Raw genomic sequence first — 12,054 nt, 5'->3', positions numbered from 1 at the left:
GCTACCTCAGGTATTTCATTATAGTGATGCAAAGCTAACTACTACAAGTAATCTGTAAGACTGGACTTATTTTTATTTTTAGAGAGAGCATGAGAGAGAGAGAGAGAGAGAGAGAGAGAGAGAGAGAATTGGTACACCAGGGCCACAGCCACTGCAATCAAACTCCAGATGCTTATGCCACCTAGTGGGCATGTGCAACCTTATGCTTACCTCACCTTTTGGGTCTGGTTAACATGGTATCTAGAGAGTTGAACATGGGTCCTTAGGCTTTGTAAGCAAACTCCTTAACTGGTAAACCATCTCTCCACCCCTCTAAGACTGGATTTTAAAAGTCTCTTACTATTAGAACATTGAAATAATCCTTGGTGACTACAAATTTGAGGGCAGAAATTATGCTACAGAAGACTCAGAGTCACTAAGGAGGCCATACCTTCCAAGACCTCACTCCAGGTGTGGCCAAGGAAAATAAAAGAGAAAGGAAGTTCTCAGCTGGGCAGAGCTGGGAGCATGGAGAACAATGAAGCAGTAAATTATTCCCACAGAGCAGAATGAACGTTTAATCCAGGAACGTTACCCACAGCCATCCCCAACCACATAGGGCTGGCTCGTCGAGACTGCATAACCACCAGGACCACGCCTGCCATGTCTTCCAAATGAGAGTTTCACTGCAGTTTCCCCATCCTGCTGCAAACCAGCTTGCGAACACAGAGGGGCAGAAAAAATATCTGTATGATTACAGGTCCCTAGGACATGAGGAGGCACACTGGGTACCTTGGATAGGAAATGAGCATCATCCTAAGTGATAAAAAGTATGCACATGCTATTTTCTGGCAAGATGGACCTTGACATATCTGGCCAATGATGTAGACCCCTTCCAGGCTTAACCTGTAACACCTTGCTTTTTCTTAAAAAAAAAAAATATATATATATATATATATATATATATATATATATATATATATATTTATATATAATATAAAATATATAATATATATACTATAAATATAAATATAAATAAATAAATATAATATAAAATATATGATATATATACTACCTTATATACATATAAGGGCTCTCGCATATGTATATAAGGTAGTATATCTTAAAAAAAATATATATATATATATTTTCATTTATTTTATTTCAGAAAGGGAGAGAAGCAGATAGACAGAGACCAGGACTTCTAGTCACTGAGAGAAAACAAAAACTCCAGACACACATGCCACCTTGTGCAGCTGGCTTATGTACATACTGGGGAATCGAACCTCGGTCCTTAGGCTTCACAGTCAAGTGCCTTAACTGCTAAGCCATCTCTCCAGCCCTCACCTTTCTTAAAATCCTCCATATCATCATGCGCCCTCTAGTGGCTAGATTGAAGGAAGGTACTCTTGAAGATGGCCAAAGCGAAACGCCCTACCAATCTCTCTTGGTATCTAAATCACAGTCCTGCCTCCTTCCCCCTCCCTCCAATCAGGATTTAAGTGAGTAAGAAACGATGTTCTTCTGTATTAAACTGTTGAGATTTGGAGACTGCCTTTTACAATAGTTGATGTAATGGTAACAATTATAATATGTAGAATTCTTATAACAGTTGCCTAGGATGTAATGAGCCACACAAGTATAGCTCTTACTATCAAAATACCCATTTTACAGATGGGGAGCCTGCAGCTCAGGGGTGTCTGACTCCATAGTCACTCACTGTTTTATACTTACCTCTCAGTAAGTGATAATCAGTCTGTTTTATAGGTGAGTTTGTTGTCTGGCCCAAGGTCATAGACAATAGCTGAAGGACTTAGAATTAGAGGCTTTACTCCAATTCAGAGGTCATCAGCATCCCCACCCTTGACCTCAAGGCTCTATGCTGGTCCCTTATTCATTTCCCTGTGTCATTACTTTTCTGTCTCAGAAAACACCCAACTTGCAAATGCTCCAGCAAAGAACTGACAAGTAAGTCTGCCCAGAAAACCAAATAACCCTCTCCTGACCCAAATTCCTAGTTTTAATTTACACAGAGCCTGTTAATTAAAAGCGTGCTCTGAGACCAAAGGCACTGCTCAGGCTGCTCTTGAGATAGCTTTGCTGTTCCTCCAAAGGAGCCGAGATCCTCGTGTGACATTTCTTTCCAGCAACGCTGCACCACAGAACAGCTCAACCAGCTCCCCCGGCAGAAACTCGGTACAGCAAGCACCGAATGCAGGCGCAGAGTCCACAGGGGGACAGAAAGGCAGAAAGACCCTCAAGCCATTGCAGGCAAGGCGGGGACTTGTGTTAATTAGTGTTTATGAAGTGATTGGGGATCCCTGACATGAAAGAGACTATGCCAAATCCCCAAAGTATTGTTATCACTAGCCTGCATAATCTGCTTTTCTCAGGAAGCTGTGACTACAGAGTGCCTACTCTGCACTCCATATACAAGAGCTGGGGCTCTCGCATTCCCCCCCCCCCCCGCCAGTGATCTAACCCAAGAATTATCCCAAGCGGTAGATTTGAGTTTCCTGCTTTTTTGTGCCTTTTCAAAAATTAATTAATTAATTTTGGTTTTTCAAGGTAGAGTCTCGCTCTATCCCAGGCTGACCTGGAATTCACTACGTAGTCTCAGGGTGGCCTTGAACTGACAGCGATCCTCCTACCGCTGCCTCCCAAGTGCTAGGATTAAGGGCGTGCGCCACCACAACCGGCTTTTATTTATTTATTTTTTTGTATACGATCTTCATTGTAAAGATGAGAAAGCCAAATTCAACAGAATTCACTTGTGAGGAATGGCAAAGCCAAGATCTGAGACTAGAACTTCCTGCGTGGAAAGTTCTTTCTGCCTTTGCCACATCACACTGCTCCTTCCACTCTCCCAATCAAAACCTTTTTGCATTTATAACAAAATTTTATGCAGGAATACCTGTGGCTTTGGGAGGAAATGCATGTCTCCCCCACCCCACACACACACTGAAATGTGGCTTGCAATGCAGAGAAATACACAGAGCTTAAGTTCATGATGGGATAATGTTTTGACAAATGTGTATAACTCTATTAGCATAAATGACATTTCACTAACACAAAAAATTTCCTGGTTCCCCTTCACTAAAGATAATTTTTAATTTGAAAAAAAAATAGGAGCTGGAGCTGGAGAGGTGGCTTCACAGTTAAGGTACTTGCCTGTGAAGACTAAGGACCCAGGTTCAGTTCCCCAGTACCCACATAGCCAGATGCACATAGTGGTGCATGCATCTGGAGTTTGTTTGCAGTGGCTGGAGGCCCTGGTGTGCCTATTCTCTTTTTCTCTATGTCTTTCTCTCTCAAATAAATAAAAGCTGAAAAAAAAGGAGCTGGAGATATGGCTCAGAAGTTAGAGGTGCACACTTGCAAAGCCTGACAACCTGGATTCTATTCCCCAGTACCCATGTTAAGCCAGATGCACAAAGTAGTGCATCATTTGCAGTGGCAAGAGGCCCTGGAATGCCCTTTCATTCCCTCCTCTCTGCCTTCTCCTTACAAATAAATAAAATAATTTTTAAACTTTGGAAGTTTTAAAAATCTAAATAAAGTAACCTACTTTTCTTTATTGTGAAATATCTTTTTGTAACTTTAGGCCATGAGGTTATGTCTACAGGATGTAGACTGATGTAGGTACACTAGAAAATTTAGTGCTGACCATATTTTTAAAAATGGAGATCTAACTCAGGTGTGATGGCTCACACCTTTAACCCCAGCCCCTTTAGAGGTTGAGGTTGAAGAATTATGGTGAGTTCAAGGCCAGCCTGGGTCTACACAGTGAGTTCCAGGTCAACCTGGGCTAGTGTGGGACCCTGCTTCAAAACAATAAAATAAAATAAAAAGTTTTTAAGATCTTGTTAAAATTCTATGTCCTGCTGGCTCCAACCACACTGAGCACATGAGGACAAGTTGATCAAGATGTGACAGAGATCCTACAATACCAGATTATCTCCACACTGCCTTCATTTTAGTTCCTACCAGGCATCAGGCTATGTCCTTAGAACAAACAACCTCATAATTATTGACTTCATGTTACAGTGGAGGGTAAGAGAACGCAGATAGGAAATGGCAGCCTTAAGGTCCAGACCCAGGAGGTGTGGCTTCCGAGGCTGATCCCTGTTGCAGAGGCTTGTCAGTAAGTTCTAGATGCCAAGACTGAGTGGTCTGGTTATATCCACCCAGCCTGCAAATGGTAGGAAGCCTCAGCAAAAGTGCCAGACACTTACGGGAATATGGAGGAAGGCACGGGAAGAGCAAGAGCAAAGGAGGGAAGATCACGGGTGGGTCAAATCTTCAAGAGAGGAGGAGAGGGCTGGAGAGATGGTTTAGCGGCTAAGGCACTTTCCTGCAAAGCCAAAGGACCCAGGTTTGATTCCCCATCACCCAAGTAAGTCAGATGCACATGTATCTGGAGTTCATTTATAGCAGTTGGAGGTCCTGGCATGCCCATTCTCTCTCTTTCTCTCTCTCTCTCCCTGCCTATTTCTCTCTCTCAAATAAATAATTAAAAGTATTTAGAGAAAGAGAGAGAGATTGAGAAAGAGGTGAGATCACTGGTAAGCCAAGTCTTCAAGATTGAGTGGAACTGGCTAGCTCTGAAAGAGCTTAAGGTGCAATGCAGATGGCATGGCCAAGGTCTTCTGCTCACTCCTCAATTTTTGCAGAATCAATCAAGCCAAATGTTCACACCTCACAGAAACCCCACCTTCCTGCAGTCTCTTCACTGTGGTTAACTCTTCAAAACACATGAAAAGCGACATGAAATCCAAAGTCTGAAGGATTTTTTTTTTTTGCATGTGTGTGTATGGTGAGCATGCATGTTCACATGTGTGCAGGCACGTGTGTGTGCAGGAGCATGTGCCTGTGTGTGGAAGACAGAGGACAGCCTTGAATATCTGTCCTCAAGAATTTTGTCTGGCTCTTTTTAAAACAGGGTAGGCCACTGGCTCACTAATCAGGCTACATTAGCAGGCCAGTGTGTCCCAGGGAACCACCTGTTTCTGCCACCCCAGCCGCACACCGGACACGCCACATGAGAACTCAGGTCTTCATGCTTTCAAAGCAAGCACTTTACTGCCTGAGCTGCCTCCTCAGCCCCACGAAGGGGTGTTACATCACTACAAAATTCACGCACCAAAGCCTTAAGTGTATTTCTGGGGGCCCTTCTAACTCTTGTTTTCGGAACTCAGTCCCCTTTGACTAGTTTTGTGATCTTCAGCCTTTGGTGGCTTAGCAAGAGTAGGTTAGAGTGGGCAGGGACAGAGGTGCTGTTAAGGAACGAGACAGAAAAGAAGATTCAAGAAACTAAAAGAGGGGCTGGAGAGATGGCTTAGCGGTTAAGCGCTTGCCTGTGAAGCCTAAGGACCCCAGTTCGAGGCTCGGTTCCCCAGGTCCCACGTTAGCCAGGTGCACAAGGGGGCGCACGCATCTGGAGTTCGTTTGCAGAGGCTGGAAGCCCTGGCGCGTCCATTCTCTCTCTTTCTCTCTGTCTGTCGCTCTCAAGTAAATAAATTTTAAAAAAAATTTAAAAAAAAGAAAGAAACTAAAAGAGGGCTAGAGAGATGGTTCAGCAGTTAACTGCATTCTGCGAGCATGAAACCTGAGGGGAACACAGAGCATGTGAGTTTGGATCTCCAGAACCCACGTTAACAGCTTGGCGCAGCCACATGTGCCTCTAACCCCAGTCCTGTGTGCAGCATGACTGGAGGATAGCTGAGGCTTAAAACAGCAAGCTCCGGAATCAGTAAGTGACTTCTCCACAAGGAGGTGAGTGACCGTGGGCAGGTGAGTGATGGAGGGGACATCCGACGTTCTCCTCCAGCACTGCAGCTAAGGTGATGGGGCACCACACCAGCACATGCATGTGCATACACACCACACCACACCACACCACACCAGCACATACATGTGCATACACACCACACCACACCACACCTATTACTCATCTGAAAAAAAAAAACAAACAAGCAACAGCTTCTTTGAGATTCTCATTGTGTCATACAGCGCAAATCAGCTTGCTTAATTTGTCAAGCATCTAATAAGCTCCATAGAGGCTGGGACTTTGCTCAGTGGATGAGCGCTTGCATAGCAAGTGCAAAGCCCTGGGTTTGGGCCTCAGTGCTGAAAAAAAAAAAAAAAATCACAAAAAGACCAATAAACTCCAAAGCTGTATGAGGTCCTCTCAGGTCTGGCAGAAATAAAGACATGTAAATGTCAGTACGGCCCAGGCCAGTTTGGTGAGAACACAAGGTATGTAAATATGAACAAAAAGCACATTCAGTTGTCCAGGCTCACCATTCAAACTGTGTGGATAATGAAGGGCTTAGTGGCATGGCCTGGACTCATCTGTCACAGTGGCTAAGCGTGTGGGCCCTGTAGCAAGACCGTCCACCTTCACACACGGTTTCTTGCTCTCTTATAGTAGGTGGCAGCCGTACTTTTAAAGGGCATTGAGGATCTGATGGGTCAATATATAAAGTAGCGCTGGGAACACGTTGGCTGTGAATGCCTCTCACCCAGTGCTCAGTCAGTCCCTGGCGTTTAGAAACCGCTCCATAAATATTGAAGAACGAATGAATTCACAAATGAATAAGTAAGTGATCTTACTGAGCTAAAGAGGGAAGAAGGTGTATTCTGGAAGGCGCGCCATCCTGAAGAAGGCTTGCAGCTCGGGGAAGACCGGCTGCAGAGCAGCTGAAGTCCTGGTCTTGTTAATCACTCATTCCTTGCCTCTTCCGCATGTGCCCAGCCATTTTGAACAGGCCGGTGGAGAGATGAAGAGATCATCATGCAAGGACTGCATGTCTTGGGCCAGAGAAGGATGAAGGAAGAGCCCCAAAACCGGTGCCATGTGGGAAAAGCTACAATGGCTGCATCTCCCAACCACCACGCCCTCATTCTGCCCCAAACCAACACTGTGGTGGTCTTCAAAAGGCATAAACATAAACACTGTCTTTAAAAAAATGTTACAGGTCATAAAAATCTATGCAACAGAGAGCAAGGTTTCTAACAGAGCTATGAGAGAATGTGGAAGGGAGGTATGGAGCATCAAGTCTCTTACTCTGCAGATGAGGTCCAGGGAAGTCAAGTCACCCAAAATGATAACTTAAGAAAATAGCAACGAGAAGGTACCCAACTTTGCAGATCTGAGCTTCCCAAGGGGAATGTGAATCCTTGGTGAAGTGGGAGAGTCCCAAAAGGTAAGGGAGTGGAGTGGTCACTACCACCAGGGCTAAGGGGTGATTGCAGTGGGGGCGGGCCAGGGACACTGGCCCTGGGAACACAGGAGAAAACTTTATTAAGCACCTCTGAGCTTGCTGTGAGGCCAGGCTCCAGGAGCTTGCAGGGGAAGCTCTTCCTCTGAGGAGGTACAAGAGGAAGCCAGATGCTTTCTCTCTAGAGGTTTCCATTGTCAGTCCGGATGCCTTGTGTGTGTGGGGGGGGGGGGGCTTGCAGATACCATTTCTAGGGGTTGTAACCCCCTTCCACCGGCAGCAGAGGGGGAAGAACTGGTAACTAGATTCCAAAGAGTCTCCTGAATCAAAGTGGAACATCTCCCCGACCCCCATCCACACACCCCAGGTTTTGCTCCTTCCTTTGGCTCCCCCACGAAGATCAAATCCAGGCGAAGGGATCCACAGCAGGAGGGCTTCCCAAGGGTTTCAGCTGGAGCTGCATGCCCCCAAGAGCCCCCTCGCTCCTGCGCACACTCACAGGGCATCTGCGCACACCCGCGCGAGGCACACCCTGACTCTAACACACGCACACACTCCCGGGCACACTCGGCACCGTAGAGACCCAGCCGCATCTCTCTCCTTCAGCTCCCAAGAAACAAGCAGGCTGCAACATGAATGAAAGCTGCCCAGAGACTGCATTTCAGCTCACACCACGCAACCCTCTGGCCAAACCGCCGAATATGTAACAAAGTTTTATTTCGCTTCTCGAGTCTCCAGTTACGCGTCTACCATTTCCTGTGGAAAACTGAAGCTTTGAAGTGTCCAGCTCCTGCCTTCGCAGGCAGGCTGGCCCCGCCAGCGAGAGAGCTCACAAACATGCGCCCCACCCCCACCCCGCCTCCAGTACTGCGGGTTCAAATCCACTCAGCTCCCGTCTCCAAAAAAACACAAGCGAGAGGAGACTTGAGAACCCTCAGCTGACAACCTCTCCATCCTGTCCTTGCTGGTGCGTCTGCAGCCAAGTGATGACAGACGCGGACCCCCCTGCCAAAGAGAAGGAACCCGGAGTAGCAGGAGCTCGGACGTTGGAATGGAGGATCTCCTCCGTTGCTGAGCTCCCACCAGCTCTGGGTTCCAGCTCTCAAAAAGCTACCGGGAAAAACTTGGAGCTCCGTAGTGTCCCGCTCCGCGATCCCACCACACACCTCTCCAGGGCTGTTTCTAGGCCGAGCCAGGTCTGAGCGCACGGCCTCTCTTTCCCCAGCGCACCTACAGCGACCCCCGAAGGCTTTAGGGCAAGAACAAGAACTGTATGGTATGGCTGGAGAAAGGACCGCGCCTTCTCCCTATCCTAGACAGTGAAACTCCAGGACACAGGAATGTGACAACTTGAAGATCAAAAACAACACAGAAGATCTTAAGCTTGCTCCAAATAAGATAACTGTTACATTAAAATTAAAAAAATAAATGGGAAAGGTGTTGGGTTTTGCCCATGACCGGCAAGAGGCAGCCGCCGCCTGGCCCCCATGCACAGGGGGCGGAACCATGCGCTCTGGGGACTTGGGACCTTCTCCAGGGAGTGAGTGGCGGACCCCACCCAAGATTGAGAGCAACTCTGCTGGCTTTCTGGCAGTCTCCAGCTCGGGCCCCACCCCCCTCCCCTTGGGAGCCCCACCACGGCGGCCGAGCGACTCGGGAGGGGTGGGGGGGACTAGATGCAAACTCGCGTCCGGAGTTGGCCGAGTTCAGGTGGGAGAGACAGAGGTCCCCGCGCGCGGCCACTTACCGCTGGCGTTCTTCCCGCAGATGAGGTGCTGGTAGGGCTGCAGGAGCCCCCAGATCTCGGAGTCGTTGTTGACCGTGTGCTCCAGGGTCTCCACCGTGAACTTGGGAGCCTCGTGGAGCGCATGGTGGTGGTGGTGGAGGTTGGCGGCGGCGGCCGGGGGGACGGCGGCGGCCGCGGCGGCGGTAGCGGCTGGCGACGGGGCGCAACAACTACTGCCCCCGCTGGCGCTGCTGGCCGCGCTGCAAGGGCCGCCGCTGGCCGCTCCCCCGCCAGGCGCCTCCCGCTCCTTGTCTGCAGCGGGGGCAGTACCAGGGCCTGAGCCGGGGCCCGGGCCAGACCCGGAACTGGAGCCAGGGCCAGGGCCAGCACCACTACAGCTCCGGGGCAGCCCGGAGGCCACCACCCGTGCATAGATGTCCCGGAAGAGGCTCTCCATACAGGCCGTCAGGTAGATGGCGGCGTGCTCGTGGATGCGCAGCGCCACGCGGCTGTCCACCATCCAGCGGTACACTCGGCCCACGGAGAAGGTGAGGCCGCAGCGCGCCGACTTGCCACGGCCCAGGCGGTCGCCGCCAGCGCTGCTCATGTTGTAGAGGGACAGCGCGGCCAGCGCGGCCGCCGTGCAGTGTGCCGCCAGGCCCCAAGACAGCACGATCTCCATGGCGCTCTGGATCTCGTACTTGGTGCACTTGGCGAAGCGCAGGCTCAGGCGCTGCGCCTCTTTGGCGATGCGCACCAGCGCCCGGCTCACCAGCATGGACAGCTTAGCCAGCGCGTCCTTGGGCAGGCTACCGGGGCCCGCTGGGCCTGCCCGGGGATCCCGAGAGCGCAGCAGTAGCGCCTCCAGTTCCTGGAGGGTCCAGGGGACCTCGTCGAGGTCCGGCAGCAGCCGCGAACAGTGCTGGCCGGCGCAGTCCAGCCCCTCGGAGTCTTCCACCAGGGCAGTGTTGACGGTGTCAAAGCTGTTGTGACGGCTGTGCATGGAGTCAGCTAGAGGCGGCCAGCAGCTCCCGCCATACGGGGACGCCGGGTGCGAGTCGGAACAACACAGAGACAAGTTGGAGGAGCGCACCGAGTCCGCCGCGCCACCATAACCCGAGTCCAGCGTCAGATCCTCCAGCGTTCGCACCACCGGCTTCTTACCTCTCCTGGCCATCGCTACGCCACTTCATGCTGCGGCCGCCGGGGAGCCCCGGGGGGAAGGAGAGGCGAGGAACGGTGGGCACCGGGGGCCGCAGGGACAGAGGGCTCCTCGTCGCCTCGGCTCACTTTTCCACCTGGCGTCCCCGGCAAGTGTTACTACTTTCGGTCGCCTCCCCGAGTCGTCGCCGCTGGAATCCACCCAGCAAAGCCTGAAGTCATCTTCTTCTGGAGTCCGAGCCAGGGCTGGGGCGCACCGAGCACCGAGTCAGGCCGGCAGGGAAGCTCCCGCCGGTACTCGCTCCTTGCAGCTGAAATTAAAAAAAAAAAAAAAAAAAAAAGTGTCTGGCCTCGCTCCTCTCTGAGCCCGGATGAGTGCAGGTCGCCCTCCGGGCACCGGCCACCGGATCCGGAGGACCCAGAGCGCCCCAGATGCGGACGCCGCAGCTCCCGCGGGCAGCCGGCCCCGGGCTCCGAGCTACGGGTGGCGGATCGCTCGGCGCCGGCCCGCCCCGCACTGAAGCCGGTAAGCCGAAGCGGCTGCAAAACCCAGGCAGCCAGAGGGGACGGGCGTATGCAAAGTAGGGACTGAGAAGAGCCAATGGGATCGAAGGATGCTAATTAGTTAGCCTTTAAAAAAAATTCCTTCTCGGCACAGGGCTCCGCCCCTCAGACACGCCCCCGGCCTTGACCAAAGGCTGCAGCCTAGTGCGGAGCAGAGGCCTTGAGATGGGGAAGCTGACGTCCTGCTTCCTCACGTTCGGCCTCAGTGCCAGATGCCAGGGCGGTGGGTTGTGGGTGACCCTACAGAGCCCCCAGCGGTTCCGGTGTGTCAGATTTCGCGTTCCTTCCCACTACCCACCCCCTCCTTCAGGTACCCAGCTCATGTAGAGTCTGTCTTCAGGCAGGGTTTCTTCCAGCGTGGAGGCAAATAGTCCAGGCTAGCCTAGGGGCCAGGGTGGTGGACGGGCCTTGCAAAACTGAGTCTCTGGGATAAGCCTCCTGCCACCAGGACTCACTAGACTGATTTTTTTTTTTTTTTAAGCAGGTAGGAGTACCCTGCACTCTGTCTTCAAAGTCCCGGAGTTCTGTTTTGAGAGGGCACATGGCTTCACTTTGCCACCCTGGTGGGCATCCTTCCAGGAGTGCTGGCTCCAATATGTCCTGTTGTGCCCATTCATCTGGAAACCTCCAGCGCCCCACACAATTTCTCTTCCGCAGGAAACTCAGCGAGCTCGCTCACAACTGGTTTTCTGTGGTAGCAGATTTCTCCACCATCCACGGTCACCCTAGGCTGCTACCATCTGCTTATTTGTCTGGTTAGGAGGTTTGTGGGGCACCGTATCTGTCGTAGATGGATGAAGGAAGCACGCGTTTTAAAACTGTGGTTTCGGATGTTCACCAGTGGCCAACATCGTTGGTCGTCAGGGAACCAAAATCCAAACCCTAATGAGCTGTCAGCTTGCACCTGTTAGGAGGCACTTATCCAAAAGGCAAAAGATAACAAGCGTTGGCAAGGATGTGGAGAAGACGGAGTGCCTGCGCACTGTTGCTGGGAATGTAATTGGTACTGTCATGGAAAACAGTGTCAGAGTTCCTAAAAAAAAAAAAAAAAAAAAAAAATTAAAACTCAGAACTATCAAATATGCCACTTCTGGATTTTTATCCAAAGGAAATAAAATCACTATTTGGAAGAGCCATTTGCACACCTGTGTTCATTGTGCCATGATTTTTCACTAGCCAAGACGTGGAAGCAAACTGTGTGTTGCAGAGCGAGATCCAATGAGAGAGAGGTTCAGACTTTAAACCAAGAAACTCCTGGCGTTTGTGACAAAAAACTGGCCCAAAAGACATCATACCAAGGGAAATAAAGCCAGAGAGACAAACTGGCCCACTATTATGTGAATTCTTTAAAAAACACACACAAATCCAGTTCACACAGCAGAATGTATAACAATGAGCAGA

General features: G+C 50.4%; 1 protein-coding gene across 1 annotated transcript in view; it reads right to left on the bottom strand.

Annotated features, from left to right (window-relative positions):
• Btbd11 (BTB domain containing 11) overlaps positions 1–10,383 on the bottom strand; it is a 332,244-nt gene extending 321,861 nt beyond the window's left edge. The window contains exon 1 of the mRNA XM_004650247.2: positions 8,950–10,383. Within this exon, the coding sequence (XP_004650304.1) occupies positions 8,950–10,105 (1,156 nt within the window). The 5' untranslated portion in view covers positions 10,106–10,383. The remainder of the gene's footprint in view (positions 1–8,949) is intronic.
• Positions 10,384–12,054: the final 1,671 nt, after the last annotated feature.

Source organism: Jaculus jaculus, chromosome 6 (genome assembly GCF_020740685.1).
Source record: "Jaculus jaculus isolate mJacJac1 chromosome 6, mJacJac1.mat.Y.cur, whole genome shotgun sequence".
Classification (NCBI taxonomy): domain Eukaryota; kingdom Metazoa; phylum Chordata; class Mammalia; order Rodentia; family Dipodidae; genus Jaculus; species Jaculus jaculus.
This window is presented reverse-complemented; position numbering and strand designations above follow the sequence as displayed.